Here is a 16,745-nt window from a genome sequence, read left to right on the forward strand (position 1 = left end):
ATGTTCTCTGTTTCAAATGCTTGCTGGAGAAGTGATTTCTTTCACCCTAAAATGATTTTCCTGCTTGTGAAGTGGCAAAATCCCACGACACTGACCTGGACAAACAGGAGAGAGAGGCTTCGTCAAGCTTTAAAGCTGCAGTGTGTGTGATCTGATCTGCGTTGGGTTAATGTTTAGGCCGATCTGCGTTGGGTTAATGTTCAGGCCGATCTGCGTTGGGTTAATGTTCAGGCCGATCTGCGTTGGGTTAATGTTCAGGCAGATCTGCGTTGGGTTAATGTTCAGGCCGATCTGCGTTGGGTTAATGTTCAGGCCGATCTGCGTTGGCTTAATGTTCAGGCCGATCTGCGTTGGGTTAATGTTCAGTCTGATCTGCGTTGGGTTAATGTTCAGGCCGATCTGCGTTGGGTTAATGTTCAGGCCGATCTGCGTTGGCTTAATGTTCAGGCCGATCTGCGTTGGCTTAATGTTCAGGCCGATCTGCGTTGGGTTAATGTTCAGGCCGATCTGCGTTGGCTTAATGTTCAGGCCGATCTGCGTTGGGTTAATGTTCAGTCTGATCTGCGTTGGGTTAATGTTCAGGCCGATCTGCGTTGGGTTAATGTTCAGGCCGATCTGCGTTGGGTTAATGTTCAGGCCGATCTGCGTTGGCTTAATGTTCAGGCCGATCTGCGTTGGCTTAATGTTCAGGCCGATCTGCGTTGGGTTAATGTTCAGGCCGATCTGCGTTGGCTTAATGTTCAGGCCGATCTGCGTTGGGTTAATGTTCAGTCTGATCTGCGTTGGGTTAATGTTCAGGCCGATCTGCGTTGGGTTAATGTTCAGGCCGATCTGCGTTGGGTTAATGTTCAGGCCGATCTGCGTTGGGTTAATGTTCAGGCCGATCTGCGTTGGGTTAATGTTCAGGCCGATCTGCGTTGGGTTAATGTTCAGGCCGATCTGCGTTGGGTTAATGTTCAGGCCGATCTGCGTTGGGTTAATGTTCAGGCCGATCTGCGTTGGGTTAATGTTCAGGCCGATCTGCGTTGGGTTAATGTTCAGGCCGATCTGCGTTGGGTTAATGTTCAGGCCGATCTGCGTTGGCTTAATGTTCAGGCCGATCTGCGTTGGGTTAATGTTCAGGCCGATCTGCGTTGGGTTAATGTTCAGTCTGATCTGCGTTGGGTTAATGTTCAGGCCGATCTGCGTTGGCTTAATGTTCAGGCCGATCTGCGTTGGCTTAATGTTCAGGCCGATCTGCGTTGGGTTAATGTTCAGGCCGATCTGCGTTGGGTTAATGTTCAGGCCGATCTGCGTTGGGTTAATGTTCAGGCCGATCTGCGTTGGGTTAATGTTCAGGCCGATCTGCGTTGGGTTAATGTTCAGGCCGATCTGCGTTGGGTTAATGTTCAGGCCGATCTGCGTTGGGTTAATGTTCAGGCCGATCTGCGTTGGCTTAATGTTCAGGCCGATCTGCGTTGGGTTAATGTTCAGGCCGATCTGCGTTGGGTTAATGTTCAGGCCGATCTGCGTTGGGGTAATGTTCAGGCCGATCTGCGTTGGGTTAATGTTCAGGCCGATCTGCGTTGGGTTAATGTTCAGGCCGATCTGCGTTGGGTTAATGTTCAGGCCGATCTGCGTTGGGTTAATGTTCAGGCCGATCTGCGTTGGGGTAATGTTCAGGCCGATCTGCGTTGGGTTAATGTTCAGGCCGATCTGCGTTGGGTTAATGTTCAGGCCGATCTGCGTTGGGGTAATGTTCAGGCCGATCTGCGTTGGGTTAATGTTCAGGCCGATCTGCGTTGGGTTAATGTTCAGGCCGATCTGCGTTGGGGTAATGTTCAGGCCGATCTGCGTTGGGTTAATGTTCAGGCCGATCTGCGTTGGGTTAATGTTCAGGCCGATCTGCGTTGGGTTAATGTTCAGGCCGATCTGCGTTGGGGTAATGTTCAGGCCGATCTGCGTTGGGGTAATGTTCAGGCCGATCTGCGTTGGGGTAATGTTCAGGCCGATCTGCGTTGGGTTAATGTTCAGGCCGATCTGCGTTGGGTTAATGTTCAGGCCGATCTGCGTTGGGGTAATGTTCAGGCCGATCTGCGTTGGGTTAATGTTCAGGCAGATCTGCGTTGGGTTAATGTTCAGTCCGATCTGCGTTGGGTTAATGTTCAGTCTGATCTGCGTTGGGTTAATGTTCAGGCCGATCTGCGTTGGGTTAATGTTCAGGCCGATCTGCGTTGGGTTAATGTTCAGGCCGATCTGCGTTGGGTTAATGTTCAGTCCGATCTGCGTTGGGTTAATGTTCAGTCTGATCTGCGTTGGGTTAATGTTCAGGCCGATCTGCGTTGGGTTAATGTTCAGGCCGATCTGCGTTGGGTTAATGTTCAGGCCGATCTGCGTTGGGTTAATGTTCAGGCTGATCTGCGTTGGGTTAATGTTCAGGCCGATCTGCGTTGGGTTAATGTTCAGGCCGATCTGCGTTGGGTTAATGTTCAGGCCGATCTGCGTTGGGTTAATGTTCAGGCCGATCTGCGTTGGGTTAATGTTCAGGCCGATCTGCGTTGGGTTAATGTTCAGGCCGATCTGCGTTGGGGTAATGTTCAGGCCGATCTGCGTTGGGTTAATGTTCAGGCCGATCTGCGTTGGGTTAATGTTCAGGCCGATCTGCGTTGGGGTAATGTTCAGGCCGATCTGCGTTGGGTTAATGTTCAGGCAGATCTGCGTTGGGTTAATGTTCAGTCCGATCTGCGTTGGGTTAATGTTCAGTCTGATCTGCGTTGGGTTAATGTTCAGGCCGATCTGCGTTGGGTTAATGTTCAGGCCGATCTGCGTTGGGTTAATGTTCAGGCCGATCTGCGTTGGGTTAATGTTCAGTCCGATCTGCGTTGGGTTAATGTTCAGTCTGATCTGCGTTGGGTTAATGTTCAGGCCGATCTGCGTTGGGTTAATGTTCAGGCCGATCTGCGTTGGGTTAATGTTCAGGCCGATCTGCGTTGGGTTAATGTTCAGGCCGATCTGCGTTGGGTTAATGTTCAGGCCGATCTGCGTTGGGTTAATGTTCAGTCTGATCTGCGTTGGGTTAATGTTCAGGCCGATCTGCGTTGGGTTAATGTTCAGGCCGATCTGCGTTGGGTTAATGTTCAGGCCGATCTGCGTTGGGTTAATGTTCAGGCCGATCTGCGTTGGGTTAATGTTCAGGCCGATCTGCGTTGGGTTAATGTTCAGGCCGATCTGCGTTGGCTTAATGTTCAGGCCGATCTGCGTTGGCTTAATGTTCAGGCCGATCTGCGTTGGGTTAATGTTCAGGCCGATCTGCGTTGGGTTAATGTTCAGTCTGATCTGCGTTGGGTTAATGTTCAGGCCGATCTGCGTTGGGTTAATGTTCAGGCCGATCTGCGTTGGGTTAATGTTCAGGCAGATCTGCGTTGGGTTAATGTTGAGGCTGATCTGCGTTGGGTTAATGTTCAGTCCGATCTGCGTTGGGTTAATGTTCAGGCCGATCTGCGTTGGGTTAATGTTGAGGCTGATCTGCGTTGGGTTAATGTTCAGGCCGATCTGCGTTGGGTTAATGTTCAGTCCGATCTGCGTTGGGTTAATGTTGAGGCTGATCTGCGTTGGGTTAATGTTCAGGCCGATCTGCGTTGGGTTAATGTTCAGGCAGATCTGCGTTGGGTTAATGTTCAGGCAGATCTGCGTTGGGTTAATGTTCAGTCCGATCTGCGTTGGGTTAATGTTCAGTCCGATCTGCGTTGGGTTAATGTTCAGGCCGATCTGCGTTGGGTTAATGTTCAGGCCGATCTGCGTTGGGTTAATGTTCAGGCCGATCTGCGTTGGGTTAATGTTCAGGCCGATCTGCGTTGGGTTAATGTTCAGGCCGATCTGCGTTGGGTTAATGTTCAGGCCGATCTGCGTTGGGTTAATGTTCAGGCCGATCTGCGTTGGGTTAATGTTCAGTCCGATCTGCGTTGGGTTAATGTTCAGTCCGATCTGCGTTGGGTTAATGTTCAGTCCGATCTGCGTTGGGTTAATGTTCAGGCCGATCTGCGTTGGGTTAATGTTCAGGCCGATCTGCGTTGGGTTAATGTTCAGGCCGATCTGCGTTGGGTTAATGTTCAGGCCGATCTGCGTTGGGTTAATGTTCAGGCCGATCTGCGTTGGGTTAATGTTCAGGCCGATCTGCGTTGGGTTAATGTTCAGGCCGATCTGCGTTGGGTTAATGTTCAGGCCGATCTGCGTTGGGTTAATGTTCAGGCCGATCTGCGTTGGGTTAATGTTCAGGCCGATCTGCGTTGGGTTAATGTTCAGGCCGATCTGCGTTGGGTTAATGTTCAGGCCGATCTGCGTTGGGTTAATGTTCAGGCCGATCTGCGTTGGGTTAATGTTCAGGCCGATCTGCGTTGGGTTAATGTTCAGGCCGATCTGCGTTGGGTTAATGTTCAGGCCGATCTGCGTTGGGTTAATGTTCAGGCCGATCTGCGTTGGGTTAATGTTCAGGCCGATCTGCGTTGGGTTAATGTTCAGGCCGATCTGCGTTGGGTTAATCACGCTCACAAATGCACAGAAAGGTCTCATTAATAAAGCACGTTTACCTGCAGAGTCTGTTTAGCACAACATCTCAAGATGTTATTTACTCTTAGCATTGTAAGCAATATTTTATACAAGTAATATTATAAATACTTATTAGTATTAATAGAATATTTTAAAGTTGTTGTTTGAGTCTAGATGTTACGTTAGAAACACCACCTGAAGCAAGAACAAGTAATCACACAAAAAAAAACAGATTTAAAATAATTGTTCAGTTTCAGCTTTCAGCCCAGTGTGTCCAGAATTTCTGGTTTTGGTTCCGCCCAATATTTTTAATTACGATGCATCACTAATTGGCTCCTGACGAGCAAAACACTGACTCTTTCATGACATTGTTCTGTTTAAGTAGAGCCAGGTCAACTTCTGTCTCGGCCAATCACGTGGGTTAGGGGCGGGGCTTCCTGTTTGACTGACCAATGACAGATGGAGTGTTTGGGGAAACCTGTTAGAAAACGATATTTGAATCACCGCTTCAGTTTCTGACAGAAATGACACACTGCAGCTTTAAGAACAGTGTCCTCGATCTCATTCATCACTGTGGAATACCTGTAATCAGTCTGTCATTCAGGGGTTTTTTTCCAAAGTGGTTAATTTCCATTTTTGACGTGTGTTTGAAGTCTCGCTTGTCCAGATCACTGTCTGCTGTTTCCACTGTCTCTGAGTCTCTCCATCTGTGTCTGACCTTATTGATACTGCTTTATTTTGAGTGCGTGCGTTTGAGTGTGTGCGTGTGAATGTGCGTGAGTGAGTGTGTGTGTGTGAGTGCGAGTGTGCATGAGTGTGTGCGTGAGTGTGTGTGAGTGTGCGAGTTTGAGAGTGTGTGCATGAGTGTGTGTGTGTGCGTGCGTGAGTGTGCGAGTTTGAGAGTGTGTGTGTGTGTGTGCGCGAGTGTGTGTGCGCGAGTGTGTGCGCGAGTGTGTGCGCGAGTGTGTGCGCGAGTGTGTGTGCGAGTGTGTGTGCGCGAGTGTGTGTGCGTGAGTGTGAGTGTGTGTGTGTGCATGTGTGTGAGTGTGTGTGTGTGCGAGTGTGTGTGTGCATGAGCGAGTGTGCGTGTGTGTGTGTGTGTGTGTGCGCGAGTGTGTGTGAGTGTGTGTGCGTGAGTGTGAGTGTGAGTGAGTGAGTGTGTGTGTGTGCGAGTGTGTGTGTGCGTGAGTGTGTGTGTGCGTGAGTGTGCGCATGAGTGTGTGTGTGTGCGTGAGTGAGTGAGTGACTGCGTGAGTGTGTGTGTGCGTGAGTGTGTGCATGAGTGTGTGTGTGCGTGAGTGAGTGAGTGACTGCGTGAGTGTGTGTGTGCGTGAGTGTGTGCATGAGTGACTGCGTGAGTGTGTGTGTGCGTGAGTGTGTGTGTGCGTGTGTGCGTGAGTGTGTGTGTGCGTGAGTGTGTGCATGAGTGTGTGTGTGCGTGAGTGAGTGAGTGACTGCGTGAGTGTGTGTGTGCGTGAGTGTGTGCATGAGTGTGTGTGTGTGCGCGAGTGTGTGTGCGCGAGTGTGTGTGCGCGAGTGTGTGTGCGCGAGTGTGTGTGCGCGAGTGTGTGTGCGTGAGTGAGTGTGTGTGTGTGTGCGTGAGTGTGTGTGTGTGCATGAGTGTGTGAGTGTGAGTGAGTGTGTGTGTGTGCGAGTGTGTGTGTGTGTGCGTGAGCGAGTGTGCGTGTGTGTGCGCGAGTGTGTGTGCGCGAGTGTGTGTGCGCGAGTGTGTGTGCGCGAGTGTGTGTGTGTGTGTGTGTGTGTGTGCGTGAGTGTGTGTGTGTGCATGAGTGTGTGAGTGTGAGTGTGTGTGTGTGTGCGAGTGTGTGTGTGCGTGAGCGAGTGTGTGTGCGTGAGTGTGTGCATGAGTGTGTGTGTGTGTGCGTGAGTGAGTGAGTGACTGCGTGAGTGTGTGTGTGCGTGAGTGTGTGCATGAGTGTGTGTGTGCGTGAGTGAGTGAGTGAGTGACTGCGTGAGTGTGTGTGTGCGTGAGTGTGTGCATGAGTGTGTGTGTGCGTGAGTGAGTGAGTGACTGCGTGAGTGTGTGCATGAGTGTGTGTGTGCGTGAGTGAGTGAGTGACTGCGTGAGTGTGTGTGTGCGTGAGTGTGTGTGTGTGCATGAGTGTGTGAGTGTGAGTGTGTGTGTGTGCGAGTGTGTGTGTGCGTGAGCGAGTGTGCGTGTGTGTGCGCGAGTGTGTGTGCGCGAGTGTGTGTGCGCGAGTGTGTGTGTGTGTGTGTGTGTGTGTGCGTGAGTGTGTGTGTGTGTGCATGAGTGTGTGAGTGTGAGTGAGTGTGTGTGTGCGAGTGTGTGTGTGCGTGAGCGAGTGTGCGTGAGTGTGTGTGTGCGTGAGTGTGTGCATGAGTGTGTGTGTGTGTGCGTGAGTGAGTGAGTGACTGCGTGAGTGTGTGTGTGCGTGAGTGTGTGCATGAGTGTGTGTGTGCGTGAGTGAGTGAGTGACTGCGTGAGTGTGTGTGTGCGTGAGTGTGTGCATGAGTGTGTGTGTGCGTGAGCGAGTGTGCGTGAGTGTGTGTGTGCGTGAGTGTGTGCATGAGTGTGTGTGTGTGTGCGTGAGTGAGTGAGTGACTGCGTGAGTGTGTGTGTGCGTGAGTGTGTGCATGAGTGTGTGTGTGCGTGAGTGAGTGAGTGACTGCGTGAGTGTGTGTGTGCGTGAGTGTGTGCATGAGTGTGTGTGTGCGTGAGTGAGTGACTGCGTGAGTGTGTGTGTGCGTGAGTGTGTGCATGAGTGACTGCCTGAGTGTGTGTGTGCGTGAGTGTGTGTGTGCGTGTGAGTGTGTGTGTGCGTGAGTGTGTGCATGAGTGTGTGTGTGCGTGAGTGAGTGAGTGACTGCGTGAGTGTGTGTGTGCGTGAGTGTGTGCATGAGTGACTGCGTGAGTGAGTGAGTGACTGCGTGAGTGTGTGTGTGCGTGAGTGTGTGCATGAGTGACTGCGTGAGTGAGTGAGTGACTGCGTGAGTGTGCGAGTGTGTGTGTGTGTGCCCCGTCCACTTCTCCCCCGCTCCTCTGACTGGTCTCTCGTGTTGCTCAGGCTCCATCTCCTCTCCCGGGTGGAGGCGCTCCTCCGTCACGCCGCGCATCACCACGTTCCCGTGTCCCGGCTGTCAGCACGACATCGACCTCGGGGAGCGCGGGATCAGCATGCTCTTCAGGAACTTCACGCTGGAGAGCATCGTGGAGCGCTACCGCCAGGCGGCCCGCGCGGCCGTGGCCATCATGTGCAGTGTGTGTAAGCCGCCGCTCCACGAGGCCACCAAGAGCTGCATGGACTGCAGGACCAGCTACTGCAACGAGTGCTTCAAGCTCAACCACCCCTGGGGGACGCCCAAAGCCCAGCACGAGTACGTGGGGCCCACCACCAACTTCAGGCCCAAGGTGCCCGCCTCTCCGCTCTCACTCAGGGCTGCAACTGACGGCTATCATTTCTTCGATTAATTGACTAATCCGATTTTTAAAAAGCCCAATTTTCTTTTCTCTTTTCATTGACAAAACACACTATTCCACGTCCTGGCCAAAGCTGTCCGTCAAACAAATACTGAATGCTATAAAAACATGTGAATATATCTATGGGATGTACAAAAGAGCTATAAAGGAAAAGGACAGTTTAAACCATTACATTAAAAATGAAGATAATAATAAAGATTAATAAAGAAAAATAAAAACACAAACTCAGTGTTAACAGATAAGAGGAATGTTCTGCAGGAAAACACATATTCACTCTGGAAACAGTGACTCGTTTCTGTCTTTTCTTTATCCTGTAAATGTTAGAGAAACGTCTTACATTTATATTCAATTACATGCAGTCTTTCCTTTACAGTTACCACTCTCTTAAAATACTTAAATTACGAATACTTTAATGTTGACGTTTAAACCTAAATTTAACGTCCAACAAACAGATATTTCAGCTCAATATTTTTGCGATGAATATTAATGGTCTTCCTCAGTTTGAGGCGCTCAGTCAGTGAGTCTGAAGCTTAGCGGTCAGGACGAGCCTTCATGCAAAATGGAAATGCTCGCGTGAATTTGTAACAAAGATAAGATATAACCGTATAATGAAAGTTTTGCGCTGAGGAAAGATATCGCACATTTAACGGCACACGCTTCTGTGAAAGCGCCTGACAGGCAAGCCGTGTTAAACATTTCGCTTGTGCGTTAGCTTGAAGCTTAAAATCGTGTTTGGGCAGCCTGGGTCCCTCGCCGGTCCCGCTGCAGATCTCTCTGTTTCCAGCACTGTTCTTAGATGCATTTCCTCCATATGTGTTATTCAGTGCTGAAATTAGACGTAACTAGCGGAAGTTTCCTGTGCATGGTGGGCAGACACGACTAATCAATAATGACATTCGTTGTCAATGATTTTCATTATCGATTATCAATTTTATCGATTCGTTGTTGCAGCCCTACTGTCAGTCACGATCTAGTCCGTCACTCCCTCGCGATCTAGTCCGTCACTCCCTCGCGATCTAGTCCGTCACTCCCTCGCGATCTAGTCCGTCACTCCCTCGCGATCTAGTCCGTCACTCCCTCGCGATCTAGTCCGTCACTGCCTCGCGATCTAGTCCGTCACTCCCTCGCGATCTAGTCCGTCACTGCCTCGCGATCTAGTCCGTCACTCCCTCGCGATCTAGTCCGTCACTCCCTCGCGATCTAGTCCGTCACTCCCTCGCGATCTAGTCCGTCACTCCCTCGCGATCTAGTCCGTCACTGCCTCGCGATCTAGTCCGTCACTCCCTCGCGATCTAGTCCGTCACTCCCTCGCGATCTAGTCCGTCACTCCCTCGCGATCTAGTCCGTCACTGCCTCGCGATCTAGTCCGTCACTGCCTCGCGATCTAGTCCGTCACTGCCTCGCGATCTAGTCCGTCACTCCCTCGCGATCTAGTCCGTCACTGCCTCGCGATCTAGTCCGTCACTCCCTCGCGATCTAGTCCGTCACTGCCTCGCGATCTAGTCCGTCACTCCCTCGCGATCTAGTCCGTCACTCCCTCGCGATCTAGTCCGTCACTCCCTCGCGATCTAGTCCGTCACTCCCTCGCGATCTAGTCCGTCACTCCCTCGCGATCTAGTCCGTCACTCCCTCGCGATCTAGTCCGTCACTCCCTCGCGATCTAGTCCGTCACTGCCTCGCGATCTAGTCCGTCACTCCCTCGCGATCTAGTCCGTCACTCCCTCGCGATCTAGTCCGTCACTCCCTCGCGATCTAGTCCGTCACTGCCTCGCGATCTAGTCCGTCACTGCCTCGCGATCTAGTCCGTCACTCCCTCGCGATCTAGTCCGTCACTCCCTCGCGATCTAGTCCGTCACTCCCTCGCGATCTAGTCCGTCACTCCCTCGCGATCTAGTCCGTCACTCCCTCGCGATCTAGTCCGTCACTGCCTCGCGATCTAGTCCGTCACTGCCTCGCGATCTAGTCCGTCACTCCCTCGCGATCTAGTCCGTCACTGCCTCGCGATCTAGTCCGTCACTCCCTCGCGATCTAGTCCGTCACTCCCTCGCGATCTAGTCCGTCACTCCGTCGCGATCTAGTCCGTCACTGCCTCGTGATCTAGTCCGTCACTCCCTCGCGATCTAGTCCGTCACTCCCTCGCGATCTAGTCCGTCACTCCCTCGCGATCTAGTCCGTCACTCCCTCGCGATCTAGTCCGTCACTCCCTCGCGATCTAGTCCGTCACTCCCTCGCGATCTAGTCCGTCACTGCCTCGCGATCTAGTCCGTCACTCCCTCGCGATCTAGTCCGTCACTCCCTCGCGATCTAGTCCGTCACTCCCTCGCGATCTAGTCCGTCACTCCCTCGCGATCTAGTCCGTCACTCCTTCCTGATCTAGTCCATCACTGCCTCTCCTCGCAGGTGCTGATGTGTCCCGAGCACGAGATGGAGAAGGTGAACATGTACTGTGAGGTGTGCCGGCGTCCCGTGTGTCATCTCTGCAAACTCGGAGGATCTCACGCTAATCACAGAGTCACTTCCATGAGCAGCGCCTACAAGATCCTCAAGGTACGTCCCGTTAAACATCCATCGAACCAACATCGGGTCCGTCTGTCCTTGCTTCCTTGTTTCCTGAGGTGCACTTATAATGTTTTTTACATTAAAAACGGCCTTCAGGGGCTTTTATGTAATTTAATATACGTTTCTACTTTATGGGTAAATGTTTCTAGAGCTGCCACTTATTCTTACTTGTACTTAAAGTCTGTCATAATTTAGAAATAAATGCTAATTTTCCACCCTGATTTTAATCCTCTCATTTGAACAAATACATTTTGAATTAAATAAATGAGAAGGTCTGATTTAAGACACCAGTGTAAACGCCCACTGCTGTGTAGGGGTGTCCCCGACTAAGGATTTTCATAGTCGAATCAGATTCGTCAAGTCCTGCCTATAGTCGACTAATAGTCGAATCATGTGTGGTGTTGGGGAGGGGGCGGGGCTTTAACATTTTAAAGCCGCGATCTACAGAACATCACACAAAGATATAGAAGAAAATGTATAAAAACATTTTGGATCAATAAAACTAAGAAATAACATAAATAACTGCAGAAAGGCCACACTGCAGATAGGATTTGCATTTCACATGCAAATCAAATTAAATCGGCTGAATTGCCTGTACGAGCATGCTCTAAGTAAGCCTACAGCGCAATATCGATGCACTGAAAAATAATCAACAATTAAGAACACAATATACATTTATAATAAATAAAAATACAAAACGAAATAAGTCAGAATCAAGTCACAAGAAGCAGAACAAATGTGTGCAAAATGCCTAAAGTGTAGGGGAACAAATATTCAAAACACAAGTCACAAATAGTTAAATTAGATCACCCTGAGTGATCAATTATTAAAATAAAAATAAAGACATTATTGAAAATAACGAAAGTATGGCCAGGATTGTCAACTTTGTCTTTTTAACTGCAGAAACAACAATAAACGCTAAACTGGAGCGGCAGTCTTTTTAGCTAAACGTGTTCCCAGTATCCAAAAATCAAATTAGAACCGGCTGAAATGTTTTATCACTTGTACCCATACCTGATCGAAAAAACTAAATCCAGTCTTTCACTCGGCCTGTGTCCGTTTGAGTCTTTTCAAATTGTGTGCGCGGATAAAATACATTCTAAAACGCTTAACGTGAAAAAACGCTTAACGGCTTTGTCCTAAAACTGTTATATTAAAAGGTCAAATTCTGTACACACCTTATTAATAAAGCATACTATATAGCCTACAGAAAAGCAGATGAGCCCAGAATATGAACGCAACGCGTTTTATTATAGGCTACGACTACGTTAAGCATTTTCCTCCCATAGAAAACCGTTAAAGAAAAAGCTTTACGTGACTTTCTATCTGAGAAACGCGTTGCGTTCATATTCTGGGTTCATCTGCTTATCTGCACATAGAATGGTTTCTTAAGGTGTGTAGCCTACTGTGTACATACATTAAGCACGTAAAAGTGCCATTTAAGCGTTTTAAAAGCTTTTTTCCCGTTAAGCGTTTTAGAACGTCCCGAGGAAAACCATCCTGTTAACGTTGGCCGGCAGAAGTGCGATCATGGTTTTCCTGATGCTAAATCCAGCCTTGGAGAATATCCTTTCTGATGGTGTGCATCTTTAGATTTTCTTATCCCAGACATTTTTAAAGATTTAAATCCCTGCCGACAAGACGCTCCTCTGTCGGTCACGGATCGAAAGTGAAACTTAAATCTGTCACGGGGTGTTTGGATTTATTCACGCTGCACGCACGTTAAAAAATATTTATTAAAAGCTTCTTTCTTTGCACATTTTTATTGACAGCATTATCATAATAGGCTGCATATTAAGGTATTGACAGAAAACCAGTAGTTCTATGTGAAATCAGACATTGAGCACACTCATATAGCCAAAATGACATAATCCTCGTTTAATAACACATCTGCGAAGATTCGACCGTGAGATTGGTAGTCGAATCAGGCTCCTCCTATCGAAGCATCGAATCTTCGACTATTCGGGGTCACCCCTACTGCTGTGATTGGCTGTGAGACTTCAGTGTAAACGCCCACAGCTGTGATTGGCTGTGAGACTTCAGTGTAAACGCCCACAGCTGTGATTGGCTGTGAGACTTCAGTGTAAATGCCCACTGCTGTGATTGGCTGTGAGACTTCAGTGTAAATGCCCACTGCTGTGATTGGCTGTGAGTCTTCAGTGTAAACGCCCACTGCTGTGATTGGCTGTGAGACTTCAGTGTAAACGCCCACTGCTGTGATTGGTTGTGAGTCTTCAGTGTAAACGCCCACTGCTGTGATTGGCTGTGAGTCTTCAGTGTAAACGCCCACTGCTGTGATTGGCTGTGAGACTTCAGTGTAAATGCCCACTGCTGTGATTGGCTGTGAGTCTTCAGTGTAAACGCCCACTGCTGTGATTGGCTGTGAGACTTCAGTGTAAACGCCCACTGCTGTGATTGGCTGTGAGTCTTCAGTGTAAACGCCCACAGCTGTGATTGGCTGTGAGACTTCAGTGTAAATGCCCACTGCTGTGATTGGCTGTGAGACTTCAGTGTAAATGCCCACTGCTGTGATTGGCTGTGAGTCTTCAGTGTAAACGCCCACTGCTGTGATTGGCTGTGAGACTTCAGTGTAAACGCCCACTGCTGTGATTGGTTGTGAGTCTTCAGTGTAAACGCCCACTGCTGTGATTGGCTGTGAGTCTTCAGTGTAAACGCCCACTGCTGTGATTGGCTGTGAGTCTTCAGTGTAAACGCCCACTGCTGTGATTGGCTGTGAGTCTTCAGTGTAAACGCCCACTGCTGTGATTGGCTGTGAGTCTTCAGTGTAAACGCCCACTGCTGTGATTGGCTGTGAGTCTTCAGTGTAAACGCCCACTGCTGTGATTGGCTGTGAGTCTTCAGTGTAAACGCCCACTGCTGTGATTGGCTGTGAGTCTTCAGTGTAAACGCCCACTGCTGTGATTGGCTGTGAGACTTCAGTGTAAACGCCCACTGCTGTGATTGGTTGTGAGACTTCAGTGTAAACGCCCACTGCTGTGATTGGCTGTGAGTCTTCAGTGTAAACGCCCACTGCTGTGATTGGCTGTGAGTCTTCAGTGTAAACGCCCACTGCTGTGATTGGCTGTGAGACTTCAGTGTAAACGCCCACTGCTGTGATTGGTTAACATCTCTACATGTGGAACTCTTTTGAAAAACTTTACCATGTTTTTACTCTTCCAGCTGTTGAAAAGTGATTATCATTATACACTCACCGGCCACTTTATTAGGTACCCCATGCTAGTAACGGGTTGGACCCCCTTTTGCCTTCAGAACTGCCTCAATTCTTCGTGGCATAGATTCAACAAGGTGCTGGAAGCATTCCTCAGGGAGTTTGGTCCATATTGACATGATGGCATCACACAGTTGCCGCAGATTTGTCGGCTGCACATCCATGATGCGAATCTCCCGTTCCACCACATCCCAAAGATGCTCTATTGGGTTGAGATCTGGTGACTGTGGAGGCCATTTTAGTACAGTGAACTCATTGTCATGTTCAAGAAACCAATTTGAAATGATTAGAGCTTTGTGACATGGTGGAAGTAGCCATCAGAGGATGGGTACATGGTGGCCATAAAGGGATGGACATGGTCAGAAACAATGCTCAGGTAGGCCGTGGCATTTAAACGATGCCCAATTGGCACTAAGGGGCCTAAAGTGTGCCAGGAAAACATCCCCCACACCATTACACCACCACCACCAGCCTGCACAGTGGTAACAAGGCATGATGGTTCCATGTTCTCATTCTGTTTACGCCAAATTCTGACTCTAACATCTGAATGTCTCAACAGAAATCGAGACTCATCAGACCAGGCAACATTTTTCCAGTCTTCAACTGTTCAATTTTGGTGAGCTCTTGCAAATTGTAGCCTCTTTTTCCTATTTGTAGTGGAGATGAGTGGTACCCGGTGGAGTCTTCTGCTGTTGTAGCCCATCCGCCTCAAGGTTGTGCGTGTTGTGGCTTCACAAATGCTTTGCTGCATACCTCGGTTGTAACGAGTGGTTATTTCAGTCACTGTTGCCCTTCTATCAGCTCGAACCAGTCTGGCCATTCTCCTCTGACCTCTGGCATCAACAAGGCATTTCCGCCCACAGAACTGCCGCTCACTGGATGTTTTTTCTTTTTTGGACCATTCTCTGTAAACCCTAGAGATGGTTGTGCGTGAAAATCCCAGTAGATTAGCAGTTTCTGAAATACTCAGACCAGCCCTTCTGGCACCAACAATCATGCCACGTTCAAAGTCACTCAAATCAACTTTCTTCCCCATACTGATGCTCGGTTTGAACTGCTGGAGATTGTCTTGACCATGTCTACATGCCTAAATGCACTGAGTTGCCGCCATGTGATTGGCTGCTTAGAAATTAAGTGTTAACGAGCAGTTGGACAGGTGTACCTAATAAAGTGGCCGGTGAGTGTATATAAACTGGTCATTTTGGGAGCTCGGTTTCAGCTAAAGCTGGACTAACAGAAGTTTTCAGTTCTGAAACATACAGTGTGTTTTTATAGCACAATTCACGACCCCTAAAGTATTGATGTGTCTGCCTGAGCTGAAACAAGCGCTCGTGTTTCTGGTGAATAGGTGTGTCTGCGAGGGCCTGTGATTAAGAGGTCAGAAATATCAGGCGACTGTAAACGAGCCGTGACTCATCCATGTTTAATGTGATCATTTCCATCTTATGATGTTCTGTCCAGCGTCTCACAGAAGTGGGATTATGTTTCCCACACTGGCCGGAAATCGAGTTTTCCACTGTGTTCTAATGGGCTTTACTCTGTCAACAGGAGAAGCTGTCGAAGAGTATCCATTACTTAATTAGCAAAGAAGACCAAGTGAGGACTCAGATTTCTGAACTGGAAGTGATGATCAATCACACAGAGGTAAGAAGCCGGTCTCTGCTTGATCCTGATTGGTTGAGCTTCCGGAAACTTCTCGTTTAGCTGAGCTGATTTATGATCCCTCAATCATGTGACTTACTCATTATTTTTTTATCACTTTGATGTTGCATTTTCCCCAATCACACGCCCCTATCCGTGTATGTGGGTGTGTTTGCACGCTGGTGTCCGGATGGTTGTGTGACGGTGTTCTCGTGACCGCAGGAGAACGGGCAGCTGGCGGAGCGGCGGGCTAACGAACACTTCGAGCGGCTCTTCGAGACGCTGCAGGAGCGCCGGACTGAGATGCTGCGGTGCGTGGAGCAGGCCAGAACCCTGCGAGTGGACCGGCTCCGGGCCCAGGTGGAGGAGTACCAGGGCATGCTGGAGAACAGTGGGCTTGTGGGATACGCTCAGGAGGTGCTGAAGGAGACCGATCAGTCCTGCTTCGTCCAGACGGCCAAACTGCTGCACGTCAGGTGTGTGTGCAGGACTTCTGCTCTCACACACTCGTCTCAGGGTCGTGCTGCTTGTTCTCTGCTGGTGACGTGACGAGCCTCGGGTCCTTCCTTGCCCTTCGCACGTGCCTGTAATCCCCAATCTTTGTCCACCGGCTTGTTTCTAGATTTAAACCACAAGGTTCATTGTACGTTCACTGTAATCCTGATAACTGATCTCTATTAGTCCACTAAGCAGCTTTGGCTTTCACTTTCCCACAAACCCTTAGTCATTATTTCTAGCTGTATAATGTAGCGCAGGGCGCCAGACTAGCTGTGTTTGCTAGGAGCGCTGTGGCCCCTGACTGAACATTATTAGGAGCACGGGCAGAAGCTTTAATTAACCTGTACTGCAGTTATTCACATTTCCCCATTTTGACTATTACTGGCAGATGCCTTGGTAATAAATAGACTTAACATACAGAAATTTCAATGTGCAGTTTCATTTTAAGTTCACAGGGCCCCAGACTAACAATATATATTTTTTATTAGTGTGAGTTTTCCTACATCTTGAAACTTTTAGTTTAATAAATGGGGACGATCTTTGATGGATGAACAAAAAATGTTCATGGTGAATGTTGCTGATTTGTGGACTTTTATAACGTTTCTGCTGGTTTTCTAGTCAGCGCTGTTCGATCTGATATCCACAGTGGCTGGTCCCGATGGACTCAATGTCATTCTTGGTTATTTCTGTATGGCTTTATGCAAAACCAATTGTTTCAAAGCAGCTTCACAGTAATAAATCCTGCTGTTGATTTGCATGATTCTCCTAGAGCAGAGAATGGACAGCATTGTTCCTCTGAGACTCATTTACACAGGGTTATAGTTTTCTCTCTGA

At 48.9% G+C, this 16,745-nt stretch overlaps 1 protein-coding gene across 5 annotated transcripts in view; it reads left to right on the forward strand.

The window, feature by feature from the left end:
- Positions 1-16,745, forward strand: part of trim36 (tripartite motif containing 36) — a 32,889-nt gene that overhangs the window by 2,772 nt on the left and 13,372 nt on the right. For all 5 annotated transcript variants that reach the window (XM_056238302.1, XM_056238303.1, XM_056238304.1 and 2 more), the window contains 4 exons: positions 7,572-7,915; positions 10,385-10,531; positions 15,321-15,416; positions 15,636-15,889. In XM_056238302.1, coding sequence (XP_056094277.1) covers positions 7,572-7,915; positions 10,385-10,531; positions 15,321-15,416; positions 15,636-15,889 — 841 coding nt within the window. The remainder of the gene's footprint in view (positions 1-7,571; positions 7,916-10,384; positions 10,532-15,320; positions 15,417-15,635; positions 15,890-16,745) is intronic.

The sequence above is a fragment of the Rhinichthys klamathensis genome, unplaced genomic scaffold (genome assembly GCF_029890125.1).
Source record: "Rhinichthys klamathensis goyatoka isolate OS25496 unplaced genomic scaffold, OSU_Roscu_1.1 h1tg000515l_1, whole genome shotgun sequence".
NCBI classification, from domain to species: domain Eukaryota; kingdom Metazoa; phylum Chordata; class Actinopteri; order Cypriniformes; family Leuciscidae; genus Rhinichthys; species Rhinichthys klamathensis.